Source organism: Monodon monoceros, unplaced genomic scaffold (genome assembly GCF_005190385.1).
Source record: "Monodon monoceros isolate NGI ecotype Baffin Bay Population unplaced genomic scaffold, NGI_Narwhal_1 Super_Scaffold_15, whole genome shotgun sequence".
Lineage (NCBI taxonomy): Eukaryota > Metazoa > Chordata > Mammalia > Artiodactyla > Monodontidae > Monodon > Monodon monoceros.
Window position 1 is genome coordinate 54,990,421 of NW_021703771.1, and position 17,417 is coordinate 55,007,837.

At 36.8% G+C, this 17,417-nt stretch overlaps 1 protein-coding gene across 1 annotated transcript in view; it reads right to left on the reverse strand.

The window, feature by feature from the left end:
• Positions 1 to 17,417, reverse strand: part of PTPRK (protein tyrosine phosphatase receptor type K) — a 572,439-nt gene that overhangs the window by 216,517 nt on the left and 338,505 nt on the right. The window contains exon 7 of the mRNA XM_029223468.1: positions 300 to 593. Within this exon, the coding sequence (XP_029079301.1) occupies positions 300 to 593 (294 nt within the window). The remainder of the gene's footprint in view (positions 1 to 299; positions 594 to 17,417) is intronic.

Genomic DNA, 17,417 nt, shown 5'->3' on the forward strand with positions numbered 1-17,417 from the left:
TCTATATAATACATTCACCTGCATCAATCAGAGGTTTTGGACTAAATATAAGCAAGCCAAGCAAAATTACCATGCAAGAAAAGACGGTGGATTCATAATACTACTGAAAAATAAAAGAGAAACATTCACACTGCCCTTAAATCAGTCAAATTTATGACATACTTAAGGCTACAACTGGAACTCTTAGAATAGTGTGACTAACCATGTACCAAATAATTAGTACTTTTAATATTGTATGAATATTGTATGCCTTATGCTAGATTCCTTCACTGGCAGAGTGGCCGGCTCTTCAGTCTTACCTGCACATTTGGTTCTGGTGATTAGTGGAGGTCCTGGAAGCCCCGTCCCGCCTTCACCAGGTCTTGTAAGTAGAACACGGATCTCATATTCAGTATCCGGATCCAAATGCCATAATTTATAAGTTGGAGCATTGACTGCATGGGTTTCTGTCCAGGATCCTGATGTCATTCTGTACTCTACTTCTTTCAGAATGATGGGACCATCACCAATGATGGAGTTGGCATTTAGCTGAATCAGCAAATATGTAGGCCCAACACCAAGCAGCTGGGGAGGAGCAATGGGTCTTGGTGGTTCTAGGAGAGACAAATGTGCAATCTCATTACTTAAAAATCCAAACGACTATAGTACATAGATACAGTAATATCTCTTGAAGTCTAAAGGCTTAAGGAATAATTTATTTAGGAGTTCATAATAAATGCTTAAAATTGGGAATGAGTGGTCTGGAAACTTTACTTTTAAAGAGCAAATACTTTCACAGATGGAATATGACCCTTTTACCACAAGTTTTCTTTTATTAAAAACATACCTCTCCGGGAGATAAATTTGTAAAGACACGGTTACCAAGGGAAATAAAGAGAAAATATTTAGAGATGGATAGCTCTGATTAGCAACTAAACACAGTACAGTTGATCTTTGACATTCTTGGCGTACTAAGACCTTTACAAATCTCAAAATTAATGAATACTGCTATAACTCATTTCGTTCATGAAATATGGCCAAGTATTGTTTTTGTTTTTGCTGGTTTTGTTTTTTTTTTTTCTTTTTACTTCTGAAGACTTCCTGCAGATGAAATGAAAAGACGGCATAGCAAAGCTGAACTCAGGGGCTGATGCCCGGTGCTGACTTGTTTCCATACATCCACCTCTCAGTGTAGGAAACTGAAATTTACACGGGGGAAAATCACAAATCATTGTATATCACTGGCCTTTTGTGAGTAGCATGTGATAAGGCAATGCATCAGGTATTAAACTCAAATGTCAAAGGTACACTGTAATTTAATTTTGAATAGCTTACATAATTTGCTTGAAAGAAACTTTGGGAAACATTATAACAATGTTTGAACTTATGGAAATGATGAATAATGAATTAGAGCATTTTTTCCTTTAACAACAATGAGGTGAAATTTGATACTGAATTTTATGGACCCCATAGCTCTAGCTCTGTCCATATGGTCTCTAATTAGTACATTGCTATCAGGTGGGATCTTCTTTGAATCTCTGGAAGAACATTTATTGGCGAGGCCAAAAGACTTTAAAGGAAAGTGTTAATCTATAAAAAGTGATAACTGCCCCTAAATTCTGTTTTTTTCTTTTTTTCTTTTTTTTTTTTTGCGGTACGCGGACCTCTCACTGTTGTGGCCTCTCCCATTGTGGAGCACTGGCTCCGGACGCACAGGCTCAGTGGCCATGGGTCACGGGCCCAGCCACTCCGGCATGTGGGATCTTCCCGGACCGGGGCACGAACCCGTGTCCCCTGCATCGGCAGGCGGACTGTCAACCACTGCGCCACCAGGGAAGCCCCCCTAAATTCTTTTGAAGGTATTTTTAAAATGAGTTAAAGCAAATTATATGAAGAAAAACTATTAAATGGGAGGAGCTTCAAGATGGCAGAAGAGTAAGACGCGGAGATCACCTTCCTCCCCACAAATACATCAGAAATACATCTACATGTGCAACAACTCCTACAGAACACCTACTGAACGCTGGCAGAAGACCTCAGACTTCCCAAAAGGCAAGAAACTCCCCACGTACCTGGGTAGGGTAAAAGAGAAAACAGAGACAAAAGAATAGGGACGGGACCTGCACCAGTGGGACGGAGCTGTGAAGGAGGAAAGGTTTCCACACACTAGGAAGCCCCTTCGCGGGCAGAGACTGCGGGTGGTGGAGGGGGGAAGCTTCGGAGCCGCGGAGGAAAGCGCAGCAACAGGGGTGCGGAGGGAAAAGCGGAGAGATTCCCGCACAGAGGATCAGGGCCGACTGGTACTCACCAGCCCGAGAGCCTTGTCTGCTCACCCGCCGGGGCGGGCGGGGGCTGGGAGCTGAGGCTCGGGCTTCGGAGCTTAGATCCCAGGAGAGGACTGGGGTTGGCTGTGTGAACACAGCCTGCAGGGGGTTAGTGCGCCATGGCTAGCCGGGAGGGAGTCCGGGAAAAAGTCTGGACCTGCCGAAGAGGCAAGACTTACTCTTGCCTCTTTGTTTCCTGGTGCGCGAGGAGAGGGGATTCAGAGTGCCGCTTAAAGGAGCTCCAGAGATGGGCGCGAGCCGCGGCTATCAGCGCGGATCCCAGAGACGGGCATGAGACGCTAAGGCTGCTGCTGCCGCCACCAAGAAGCCTGTGTGCGAGCACAGGTCACTCCCCACACCTCCCCTCCGGGAGCCTGTGCAGCCCGCCACTGCCAGGGTCCCATGATCCAGGGAAAACTTCCCCAGGAGAACACACAGCACGCCTCAGGCTGGTGCAACGTCACGCCGGCCTCTGCCACCAAAGGCTCGCCCGGCACGCCGTACCCCTCCCTCCCTCCGGCCTGAGTGAGCCAGAGCCCCCGAATCAGCTACTCCTTTAACCCCGTCCTGTCTGAGAGAAGAACACACGTCCTCAGGCGACCTACATGCAGAGGTGGGTCCAAATCCAAAGCTGAACCCCGGGAATTATGCGAACAAAGAAGAGAAAGGGAAATCTCTCCCAGCAGCCTCAGGAGCAGCGGATTAAATCTCCACAATCAACTTGATGTACCCTGCATCTGTGGAATACCTGAATAGACAACGAATCATCCCAAATTGAGGAGGTGAACTTTGGGAGCAATGATATATATATATATATATTTCCCTTTTTCTCTTTTTGTGAATGTGCATGTGTATGCTTCTGTGAGTGATTTTGTCTGTATAGCTTTGCTTTTACCATTTGTCCTAGGGTTCTGCCTGTCCGTTTTTGTTTTTGTTCTTAGTATACTTTTTAGCGCCAGTTATCATTGGTGGATTTGCTTTTTAGTTTGTTGCTCTCTTCTTTCTTTTTCTGTTTTACTTTAAAAAGATTTTTTTAATAATTATTTTTTATTTTAATAACTTTATTTGATTTAATTCTATCTTCTTCTTTCTTTCTTTCTTTTTTTTCTCGCTTTTATTCTGAGCCGTGTGGATGACAAGCTCTTGGTGCTCCAGCCAGGCGTCAAGCCTCTGCCTCTGAGATGGGAGAGCCAAGTTCAGGACAATGGTCCACAAGACACCTCCCAGCTCCACGTAATATCAAATGGCGAAAATCTCCCAGAGATCTACATCTCAACGCCAAGACCCAGCTCGACTCAATGACCAGCAAGCTACACTGCTGGACACACTATGCAAAACAACTAGTAAGACAGGAAAACAACCCCACCCATTAGCAGAGAGGCTGCCTAAAATCATAAGGCCACAGTCACCCCAAAACACACCACCAGGCGTGGAACTGCCCACCAGAAAGACAAGATCCAGCCTCATCCACCAGAACACAGGCACTAGTCCCCTCCACCAGGAAGCCTACACAACCCACTGAAACAACCTTAGCCACTGGGGGCAGACACCAAAAACAACGGGAACTACGAACCTACAGCCTGTGACAAGAAAACCCCAAACACAGTAACTTAAGCAAAATGAGAAGACAGAGAATCACACAACAGATGAAGGAGCAGGGCAAAAACCCAACAGACCTAACAAATGAAGAGGAAACAGGCAGTCTACCTGAAAAAGAATTTGGAATAATGGTAGTAAAGATGATCCAAAATCTTGGAAATAAAACGGAGAAAATACAAGAAACGTTTAACAAGGACCTAGAAGAACTAAAGAGCAAACAAACAGTGATGAACAGCACAACAAATGATATTCAAAATTCTCTAGAAGGTATCAATAGCAGAATAACTGAGGCAGAAGAACGGATAAGTGATCTGGAAGGCAAAATAGTGGAAATCACTACTGCGGAGCAGAATAAAGAAAAAACAATGAAAAGAATTGAGGTCAGTCTCAGAGACCTCTGGGACAAGATTAAACACATCAACATTCGAATTATATGGGTCCCAGAAGAAGAAGAGAAAAAGAAAGGGACTGAGAAAATATTTGAAGAGATTATAGTTGAAAACTTCCCTAATATGGGAAAGGAAACAGTTAGTCAAATCCAGGAAGCACAGAGTCACATACAGGACAAATCCAAGGAGAAACATGCCAAGACACATAGTAATCAAACTATCAAAAATTAAATACAAAGAGAAAATATTAAAAGCAGCAAGGGAAAAACAACAAATAACATCAAAGGAATCCCCATAAGGTTAACAGCTGATCTTTCAGCAGAAACTCTACAAGCCAGAAGGGAGTGGCAGGACATATTTAAAGTGATAAAAGGGAATAACCTACAACCAAGATTACTCTACCCAGCAAGGATACCATTCAGATTTGACGGAGAAATTAAAAGCATTACAGAAAAGCAAAAGCTAAGAGAATTCAGCACCACCAAAACAGCTTTACAGCAAATGCTAGAGGAACTTCTCTAGGCAGGTAAAACAAGAGAAGGAAAATACCTACAATAACAAACCCAAAACAATTAAGAAAATGGGAATACGAACATACATATTGATAATTGCCTTAAATGTAAAAGGATTAAATGCTCCAACCAAACGACATAGACTGGCTGAATGGACAGAAAAACTACACCCGTATATATGCTATCTATCCACTTCAGATCCAGGGACACATACAGACTGAAAGTGAGGGGATGGAAAAAGATATTCCATGCAAGTGGAAACCAAAAGAAAGCTAGAGGAGCAATTCTCATATCAGACAAAATAGAGTTTAAATAAAGACTTACAAGGGACAAAGAAGGACACTGCATAATGATCAAGGGATCAATCCAAGAAGAAGATATAACAATTGTAAATATTTAGGCACCCAACATAGGAGCACTTCTATACATAAGGCAAATGCTAACAGCCATAAAAGGGGAAATCGACAGTAATACAATCATAGTAGGGGGCTTTAACACCCCACTTTCACCAATGGACAGCTCATCCAAAATGAAAATAAATAAGGAAACACAAGCTTTGAATGATACATTAAACAAGATGGACTTAATTGATATTTATAGGACATTCCATCCAAAAACAACAGAATACACTTTCTTCTAAAGTGCTCATGGAACATTCTCCAGGATAGATCATATCTTGGGTCACAAATCAAGCCTTGGTAAATTTAAGAAACTTGAAATCGTATCAAGTTTCTTTTCCAACCACAATGGTATGGGGCTAGATATCAATTATAGGAAAAAATCTGTAAAAAATACAAACACATGGAGGATAAACAATACACTACTTAATAACCAAGAGATCCCTGAAGAAAACAAAGAGAATATCATAAAATACCTAGAAACAAATGACAATGAAAACACGATGACCCAAAACCTATGGGACGCAGCAAAAGCAGTTTTAAGAGGGAAGTTTATAGCAATACAATCCTACCTTAAGAAACAAGAAACATCTCAAATAAACAACCTAACCTTACACCTAAAGCAAAAAGGGAAAGAAGAACCAAAAACCCCAAAGTTAGGAGGAGGAAAGAACTCATAAAGATCAGATCAGAAATAAATGAAAAAGAAATGAAGGAAACAATAGCAAAGATCAATAAAACTAAAAGCTGGTTCTTTGAGAAGATAAACAAAATTGATACACCACTAGCCAGACTCATCAAGAAAAAAAGGGAGAAGACTCAAGTCAATAGAATTAGAAATGAAAAAGGAGAAGTAACAACTGACACTGCAGAAATACAAAGGATCATGAGAGATTACTACAAGCAACTATATGCCAATAAACTGGACAACCTGGAAGAAATGGACAAATTCTTAGGAAAGCGCAACCTTCCAAGACTGAACCAGGAAGAAATAGAAAATATGAACAGACCAATCACAAGCACTGAAATTGAAACTGTGATTACAAATCTTCCAACAAACAAAACCCCAGGACCAGATGGCTTCACAGGTGAATTCTATCAAACATTTAGAGAAGAGCTAACACCTATCCTTCTCAAACTCTTCCAAAATATAGCAGAGGGAGGAACACTCCCAAACTCATTCTACGAGGCCACCATCACCGATACTGAAACCAGACAAAGATGTCACAAAGAAAGAAAACTACAAGCCAATATCACTGATGAACACCGATGCAAAAATCCTCAACAAAATACTAGCAAACAGAATCCAACAGCACATTAAAAGGATCATACACCATGATCAAGTGGGGTTTATCCCAGGAATGCAAGGATTCTTCAATATACACAAATCAATCAATGCGATACACCATATTAACAAACTGAAGGATAAAAACCATATGATCATCTCAATAGATGCAGAGAAAGCTTTTGACAAAATTCAACACCCATTTGTGATAGAAACCCTCCAGAAAGTAGGCATAGAGGGAACTTACCTCAACATAATAAAGGCCATATATGACAAACGCACAGCTAACATCATCCTCAATGGTGAAAAACTGAAACTATTTCCACTAAGATCAGGAACAAGACATGGTTGCCCACTTTCACCACTATTATTCAACATAGTTTTGGAAGTATCAGCAACAGCAATCAGAAGAGAAAAAAATAAAAGGAAACCAAATCAGAAAGAAGAGGTAAAGCTGTCACTGTCTGCAGATGACATGATACTATACATAGAGAATCCTAAAAATGCTACCAGAAAATTACTAGAGATAATCAATGAATTTGGTAAAGTAGTAGGATACAAAATTAATGCACAGAAATCTCTTGCATTCCTATACATTAATGATGAAATATTTGAAAGTGAAATTAAAAAAACACTCCCATTTACCATTGCAACAAGAAGAATAAAATATCTAGGAATAAACCTATCTAAGGAGACAAAAGACCTGTATGCAGAAAATTATAAGACACTGATGAAAGAAATTAAAGATGATACAAACAGATGGAGAGATATACCATGTTCTTGGACTGGAATAATCAACATTGTGAAAATGACTCTACTACCCAAAGACATCTACAGATTCAATGCAATCCCTATCAAACTACCACTGGCATTTTTTACAGAACTACAACAAAAAATTTCACAATTTGCATGGAAACACAAAAGACCCCCAATAGCCAACGCGATCTTGAGAAACAAAAACAAGAGCTGGAAGAATCAGGCTCCCGGACTTCAGATTATACTACAAAGCTACAGTCATCAAGACAGTATGTTACTAGCACAAAAACAGAAATATAGATCAATGGAACAGGATAGAAAGCCCAGAGATAAACCCAGACACATGTGGTCACCTTATCTTTGATAAAGGAGGCAAGAATATACAGTGGAGAAAAGACAGCCTCTTCAATAAGTGGTGCTGGGAAAACTGGACAGCTACATGTAAAAGAATGAAATTAGAACAGTCCCTAACACCATAAACAAAAATAAACTCAAAATGGATTAAAGACCTAAATGTACGGCCAGACACTATCAAACTCTTAGAGGAAAACAGGCAGAACAGTCTATGATATAAATCACAGCAAGATCCTTTTTGACCCATCTCCTAGAGAAATGGAAATAAAAATAAACAAATGGGACCTAATGAAACTTAAAAGCTTTTGCACAGCAAAGGAAACCGTAAACAAGACAAAAACACAATCCTCAGAATGGGAGAAAATATTTGCAAATGAAGCAAGTGACAAAGGATTAATCTCCAAAATTTACAAGTAGCTCATGCAGCTCAATATCAAGAAAACAAAGGACTGAATCCAAAAATGGTCAGAAGACCTAAATAGACATTTCTCCACAGAAGATATACAGATTGCCAACAAACACATGAAAGAATGCTCAACATCACTAATCATTAGAGAAATGCAAGTCAAAAGTACAATGAGATATCATCTCACACCGGTCAGAATGGCCATCATCAAAAAATCTAGAAACAATAAATGCTGGAGAGGGTGTGGAGAAAAGGGAACCCTCTTGCACTGTTGGTGGGAATGTATATTGATAGAGCCACTATGGAGAACAGTATGGAGGTTCCTTAAAAAACTAAAAATAGAACTACCATATGACCCAGCAGTCCCACTACTGGGCATATACCCTGAGAAAACCATAATTCAAAAAGAGTCATGCACCACAATGTTCATTGAAGCTCTATTTACAACAGGCAGGACATGGAAGCAACCTAAGTGTCCATTGACAGAAGAATGAATAAAGAAGATGTGGCACATATATACAATGGCATATTACTCAGTCATAAAAAGAAACGAAATTGAGTTATTTTTAGTGAGGTGGATGGACCTAGACCCTGTCATACAGAGTGAAGTAAATCAGAAAGAGAAAAAAAAATACCGTATGCTAACACATATATATGGAATCTAAAAAAAAAAAATGGTCATGAAGAACCTAGGGGCAAGATGGGAATAAAGATGCAGACCTACTAGATAATGGACTTGAGGATACGGGGAGCAGGAAGGGTAAGCTGGGACAAAGTGAGAGAGAGGCATGGACATATATACACTACCAAACGTTAAATAGATAGCTAGTGGGAAGCAGCCGCATAGCACAAGGAGATTAGCTCGGTGCTTTCCTAGAGGGGTGGGATATAGAGGGTGGGAGGGAGGGAGATGCAAGAGGGAAGAGATTTGGGAACATATGTATATGTATAACTGATTCACTTTTTTATAAAGCAGAAACTAACACACCATTGTAAAGCAATTACACTCTAATAAAGATGTTTTTAAAAAAAGTATAAAAAAAGTGAAATCTGAAAAAAAAAAATGAGCAAGAGTTTGACACTTCAGAGAAGAGCGTACCAAAATGGCCAATAAAAATATGAAAGGATGCTCTGCATCTGGTAAAAAATAAATAAATAAACTATTAAATGCAGCCACACAATGCTTCTCTTGGTGTCCTCCCCTCCGTCGCAGGTAGGGGTGGATTGGAGAAGATGCAGATAGACAGAAGCTAAGAAAAAACAGTCAATATTTTTTAAACTGGATTTTCTATCTTAATGGCAATGAATGTTTAGAATACGACAGTGCAAAAAACTCATAGACAGGTTCTACCTTCTGCTACAGGTTTCCAGCTATAGCCCGGGATTTGCTTTTAAACTCCATAAACTTTCCACCTTATGAACCCCTGCATTACAAACATCCTTAATATAAGGAATAAGACACCTGGCCTAAATCTCTACACAGGTTAAAGTTATTTTCAAGAAGCTTCCTCCAAAATTCACATGACAAATATTTACTGAGTAGCTACTAATTGCTAAGCTATCCCACACATTGGTTATTCATGTAATATGGCAAGGGAGACATAATAACAATAAATCGACAAATTCATTATTTTAAATTGAGAGTTATGTAGAAAACAGATACTGAGATAAAGAATAATAGATGGTGGGAGGAGAGGTATCTAGTGAGTAATACTAATTTTTTTCTCTCCAAAATCACTTGAAGAATATAAAGTTACTCCCATCAAAAAATCATGGCTCATTATGACAACAGCTTTCAAACCAGTTATCAGTAAAATTATATGAACTTGTGCTTCACTATTGCTCCTGTTCAAAGTGGAAATAAAGCAGGACTTCCCTGGCAGTCCAGTGGTTACGTCTCCATGCTTCCACTGAAGGGGGCACGGGTTCATGGAAAAGTAGTTCTTAACACCTGATTTATAAACTTTAAGTACAAAATCTCTTCCTTATGGTTTAAAAATTGTTTCAACAATATATAGTCAAAATTGGGTAGAGGGTGAATTATTTCCAATTTCACAACTGACTTCAACTGAGAAGTTACAGAAGAAAATGTTTAAATAATACCAAAATAGTTTAGAATTTTCATTTATCAGCTAAAGAAAGATAAAGCTAGACAATTCATATCATGAAGTTTTACCAACTTGTCTAACAACTGTATTTCAAGCTCACAAAAGTTTTGGTAGACAAACAGAACATTGATATACTTTCTGAACCTTAAACTAAAATGAAACAGAATAGAGAAATGAATGTAATAGAAAAAATGCAAATATCTTCCCAGACTATCTAAATGTTCCACATATTTTAAGAAGCAGTCTGTATTTTGCGAATAAACTGAGCTGCCTCATATATGCAGTTTGTTTTCATTCCAGATGGCTCATATAGTGACTAATCTAAGTAGGAAATGATGCTAAATTCACAGCTTACTGGGGTTCTAACCCAGAGCAACAATGCCTCACTCACATTATAGCTGAACAATAACCTGAAGAGGTCTTATATTTAACATGACAGAACAATTTGTCAAATGAATTATAAATAACAAGCCTTGGTTATTAATCTATAAATTTATGGGTATTGTGAAACCTGACCTAATAAGTGTATATTGAATGTTAAATCTCACCCATCAAAACCCTGCACATCACTGTCATGGAAAATAGGGAGAAAACAAAAGAGAGCAGAAGATGGAAGTGAGAGGAGGGGGAAAGCTACAACAAAACATATGATTAGAAACAAGTGAAAAAGTAAAGCATAATATTTCTTCTATCATTTCTATCTTTAAAGAAATGACATGTAAAAGAAAATGAAATTTAAGGTCAAGAGATCTAGTTTCAAAAAATGTATACACTAATAGCTGGTAAACTTGAATTTGTTATTTAACTTCTTAGCATTACAAGATCCTCATTGGTAAACTAGGCATAATTTTAAGAATTTTAAAAGACTTTACATTTCTAAATATGTCAACAAGCCCTATATTTGATGCTATTTTGCTTTGTTTTGTTTCTGCCAGAGAGCATATAAATTTTAAAATGGAAAATTAATATTCAACACTAGTGTTTTGTGTACATGAATAACGGAGTTTGATGTAATCAGGTTCTTGGCCCAAAGAAGGGCAACAATTCACTCTGATCAGTTTTACATCTCACTTACAGTGGTCAAGCCAACAAAAGGAGCAGTCAAGTAATCAAAGCAGTAGCTCAGATTTGGAACTGTGGCAAAGTTCAGAGAGGCTTAAAAACATATACATTGACTAACAACATGATTATAAGTGAAACTTAGCATTAATGAGACTAATATACCAATACATATTAAAGTTTTATGGTGGAGGTAAAAAGTAGCCTCCTATTAGCATATGCATTTTGTATTTAGGCCCTTGAGAACAAGGAGGCTTATTTATAAAATCTCTCTTCATTTCAATAAATTATGCATGAATCTTAATCAGTTAGCAAATGAACAAGTAATTGTTCGGCAGCAATATTAATATTCTTCATAACTTAATACACTATCAGACCCAGAGGTATGGTGTGAATAAATCCCAAATGTACAGTAGGTAACAACTGAAGCATGCAATCCCCAAAATACAAGACAAATTTTGCCGCTGTTACCAACTAACTTTCTATTAATGACTTATATTCATTATTCTAGAGCTAAACCTATTATAAAATTGCACTTAAACATTCAAATTGCTTTATTTGTCTTTTTTATTTCAAATAATTTTTAAGTGTCTTGAAATCAAGGTAAGTCATTATGAAAGAGTATTCTCATCCAATTATTCCTATTACAATGCTATATTACAAACATATGTGTCACTTATCAACATTGAGTTAATTAATAAAATGCAAAATCAGATGTAGAAGCTATGAAGCTAAAAAAGTCACTCAACAAAGTAAATATCAAGTAAATGACACTTCTACATTTGTCTTTCCAAATAAATATATTAAACACCTCTCAATCCTATCTCCTTCCAAATTGTTTTATTTACTTGTCAAAGAAGCCTTGACAAAAAAGTATCTCGAGATTAGCCTTCTCACTTTAGAAGCAGGCAATGACAATGCCTTTGTCTCCTAAGGCCGCTGTAACAAATTAACACAAATGTGGAGGTTTAAGATAACAGATATTTATTCTTGCATGATTCCAGGGGCCAGGTGTTCCAAATCAGTATCACTGGATCGAAATAAAGGTGGTACCAGGACATACTTCCTCCAAAGGCTCTAGGGAAGAATCAGTTCCTCGCCTTTTCCAATATCTGCTAGCTGTTGGTATTCCTCGTCTTGTGGCCACATCACTGCAATCTCTATTTCACTGTTCACATTGCCTTCTCCTCTTCTCTCTGTAGTCAAATCCGTCTCTCCCCTCTACTGGTAAGGATACTTGTGATTATATCTACATGCAAGGTCCACATGGATAATCCAAGATACTCTCCCATCTGGAGACTCTTAAGCACAACCTCAAAGACCATTTTTCCAGATAAGGTAATAGTCATGGGTTCCAGAGATTAGGATCTTGTATCTTTGGTGCCATTTTTCAGCCTATCACTGACATGGACTATGAACTCATCCTTCCTCCTGGGAGACATCTCAACTCCATCTTTTCTCCAGGTAGTAGGAAGCTAGGAAAATAATTCTCTTAGGAAAATTTCCTATCTAGGTTCAGAGCAGTGGAATTAAGAGACAATAATGTAACTACATTGTCTGGTTTTTGCTATTTTTTTAATGAAATGAAAACAGAGATGATAAAAATTACTACTCAAAATGGCTATAAAGAGTCAATGTTCCCTTACTATGTCTAAATTCCTGTAAAAATCAAATTAGAATATTTGCCTTGGAGATAGATATTTTCTTATTTGCTATCATTTGTTTACTTAAATGAACAGATCACTTCAAATCAATGTTATTCTATTTCTTTATCATTCTTCTCATTAAAATTTTGATCTAGTTCCAGTTAAAAAAGAATATTCACAAGTTCATGCTTCATGTTGTTTAATCTTCTTCCTTATCACATATTAAATGCTCAAGTAAACAGAAAAGAACATTAGAGATGGAGAGCAGGAAGAATAACATCAGTGTACTAAATAATTCAAGCATTTATTTATCAGCTACCCTATAATAATTTTAAATGATCTTAAATTATGCCTCAAAAGGATAACAATATAATTTAATGGTACTTGAGTGTTTCAAGAAATTTGAAATAATAACACTGATGAATGGAAGGTGGCCTTTTCTCCCATAAGAAATAGAAAGCAGGTTATAGATAATTAGGAGTAGTGTTTTGGCACACTTAATATCATATGTATGGCAACATAATTTGTTTCATTTTTTCCTTAGAGGCAAAAACATGAAATACATATTTGAAAATATTCAGACATATTCAACAAGGTTTCTCCTGCAGCCACATTTTATAAACTGTAATGCAGATTTATGAGAAGAGTAACAGTTCTTTCATGATTTTCAATCTGTTACCTCTCTGAAAGCTCAGATTTCCAGTCCTAACAAATTCCTTACGCAGCCAAATACCTCTCCTTTCACTCTTTTGGCTACTATCGCATAATGTTTGCTCCTATTAATTAAGTAGTAAATTCTATAAATCATCTTTCAGATAAATTACTATTTTAATTATGTTTATACATTTGTGCATTGATAGATTTTTAAATAAAAAATTTTATTTAATATATTAAAATTCTTTTAAATCCAACAATACAATGAAAGATACTTTTTTCAAATCATATCATTCAGGTGGCTCATAAGCTTGAACTGGTCAAATAAAATTAATAATAAGATATGACAAAGTTTGGACGTTGTTAAACCTAAGGTTCCTAGGCCAGCACCTAGACCAAGTATCAATCAAAAGTAGCCATTGTTACCTATTATCATCTCCATGAAAATTACATGGGTGTAGACCATGGAAAGAGTGTGTGCTATGCCCCACTGCCCATACTCACAAAATTTCACATACACAAAAAATTCTGAGAAGCATGAAGTAAGCACCCATGATTTTACAGCTATAAGTAGGCAGAAATAGTTTAAATAAAGTGAAAAAATGCAATTGAATAACAAAGTCCTTTTTTAATGATATGTATGTTTGTTTATATTATGTGTTTTTTTATCAGCATTAATTATATCCATCTAAACAAGAGTTTCTTCATTCTCTCCCAGTGATTTTCCACTGTCAGTAGTTGTTCAAATGATTGAGGAGTGTCACTTGCTTTGAGTAGGCTGGGGCCAGGATTACTTGATCATGAAATACACAGGATAGTCCCACATAATGAAGAATGCTCCAGTCCAAAATACCAAAGGCTCCTTTGGAAAAACACCAGAATGTTAAAAATAATCTCCCCTCAGCCATCCATGGGTTATGTGTACCTAAAATTACATCACTTACATTTCTATTTCTCAAAAGAGTATTGGAGCAGAATTTTGAAGAGGGTGCAAACCCTAAACATGTGATCATTTACTCACACAGGCTTGACCATTGTCAGTGAGGCATAGTTAAATGGGCATGTGAGTATACAACTTGCTCATCGACAGCTGAACTGATGTTTTTGGAAAACTATATATCAAGAAATAAAAGCGTGTTTATAGACTAAAGTAATCCCACTTCTGGAAATTTAATGTAAGGAGATGATTAAATCTATATTTAGAAGAGCAAAAAATTAAGCAATCAAAATATTCTACAATAGGAAAATGGTGACACAAATTATGGTATTTCAATAGAATTTCACCATACAGTTCAAGAACACAAGTTGTGAAGATTATACAACAAATGTCATTTATTTTCATTTTAAAAAGTAAAGAGTATATCCCTATCAATAAAAGAAAGAAAGAAAGAAAGAAAGAAAGAAAGTAAGAAAGAAAGAAAGAAAGAAAGGGAAAGAAAGGAAGGAAAACCACCAACCACCACCACCAGAAGGAAATACACCAAAAAGCTAATAACAGTGAATGGAAAACTGTGAGACCACAGTTCTTGCTTTTTCTTTTTTCTCTATTTTCCAATAAAATTTGTAACGTGCTCATAAAACTTTCTCACCGTTACAATCTCAGTGTCTGTCGCAGTGCCTAAGTTCAATAATATCATTACAGAATGAGTGGCTGGCTCAACATTTTTTTTCTTGAAAAAAAAAGTTATCCATTCCACTGTAAGAAAAATTTATCCACATAAATTCTGTCTATTCCATACAAGAAAACACAGATTGCTACTTCAGTGTGAGAACCATAATTTGGAGATGGCAATAGTAAAACTTTGTGTATTTATCTATTAATGTGTTTATTTTTGGATGATGAAATTAAGTCCTCAAAATGTAAGATTTACCACCTTGAGCTCTGAACCATGTAGCTAGCCAATTGCTCTGACAATGATACACAGCACCTACAAAATGTTACTATTTAATTAAAGGAGTTAGTTGACTGGAACAAAGGAACACTTTCTAGGCAATTGCTTAGTGACTGAGTGGCATCAAATGATTTATCCAGCTTGTAAAAAAAAAGGCACAGTTACAAACCCATATAATTCTTTTTTGTCTTTTAGTCAAATCAAATCAATTAAACTTAAAAAAAAAAGATTTTCCATGTGAAGAAAAATTTTATATATATATACAAATTTGAACATAAAATATCAATCATTTTATCAAAATATACAACTGCACTAATAATAGCTCAATGTATACCAATAACTTGAGTTTCTTGAACAAAAATTTAATTCAGAGTAGGAAAAAATTTTGATACTAAACATGCCACTCTTCATATTAAACAGCTATTTTGTCTCTCAGTCCCCATGTGATATGTATTCATTGTTTTTTAACTGCAATGTCTGTGGAATTACAGTATTTAATCTCTATGACATGGCTCTTTCCTGCTGCCTAAAGTGCTGAAATAAGAAGAATCATTTCAGCAACAAAACTGCAAATTTTGCATACTGAATTTTATATCCCATACATTACCGTGGCATTTTATTCATCTTGATTTGAAAACACTGCTGCAATAACTTTATTACCTGCCTGACATAAAAAGGCACAGCAGCAGCATACTGTTTTAGATCTGCCAGCAGAAACTAAAAACAAGGTTAGGTTCACATTTAGGGTATATGAAAAGAGATTTTTTAAAGTAAAGTTTATTTGCTTTTTAGCCCATGTAATATAAAACTGTGAGACAACTATACATTTTTATCTCATTTTGTCCCCAAACTGTACTCTGTCTAATTATATCTATACAATGAATTGGTTCAGCATTATGAATTACTGTAATAAATCAACAGCTTTACAAAAGACTCCATCACTACCACAATCCATATGGCATGGCAGCAAACCACATATGTTATGATGAAAATTATAGATCCATTTGATTGAGTCATTAATACAGAATATTTCTCTTATGGCTGTTTAATCCCTCATTTCAGCTTGGTCAGAGCTCAAACTGTTCATGCATTCCAGGGAAAGAACATCCAGTTGATTCCAAGAATAACAATCAGGTAAGTAGTAAAACTGGGAGAGCCTTCAACTCTTTGTTTGGATCCCTCAAGTCTAGGGTCATACACAGGTAATCACATCACCATCTCATCAGTCACCTTTAGGAGGTAAGACAATAAAAAATACATGGTAGGAGAAAGGAGGGGAACTGTGTTTGGCAATGATAATATATGTCCCAGTAATATGTTAAATATGCCTAGAATTTAAATAGGCCAACGAATTTGGAGTAATACTATTTATATTCATTTTGTATTAATATATGTAAAGACACAATGGCTGACTCCATTAAATCAAAAGATAGCAATTAAAAGAAAAACTCCAGGGCTTCCCTGGTGGCGCAGTGGTTGAGAGTTCGCCTGCCGATGCACGGGACACGGGTTCGTGCCCCGATCCGGGAAGATCCCACATGCCGCGGAGCGGCTGGGCCCGTAAGCCATGGCCGCTGAGCCTGCGCTCCGCAACGGGAGAGACCACAACAGTGAGAGGCCCGCGTACCGCAAAAAAAAAAAAAAAGAAAGAAAGAAAAACTTCACTGCAAAATCTCTGTAACTAGATTATAATCTCTTTTTTCTCTCTCTCTCTTTCTCTATCTACACACATAATACACACATATATACATGTATATGTAACACGTATAACATAACCAAGAAAAAAGTATTATTTAAAAATATCCTGAATCTTCCAAATCTACAATATTAAAAACATTTTAAAAAATCTCATGAATCTAAATTCCAAAATAAAAAAATTTAAACCTATGAAATTAGAAGAATTTTCCAAAATTTAATTATAACCAAACACAATATAAGTTGGCCATCTTGATCGTTGGGTTTAAATACTCTGCTGTGTTGCCTCATTGTAATATAACATATAATAAGCATATGTTTGTATGAATACATACTTTGTGATTATTCCAAGTCAATTCAA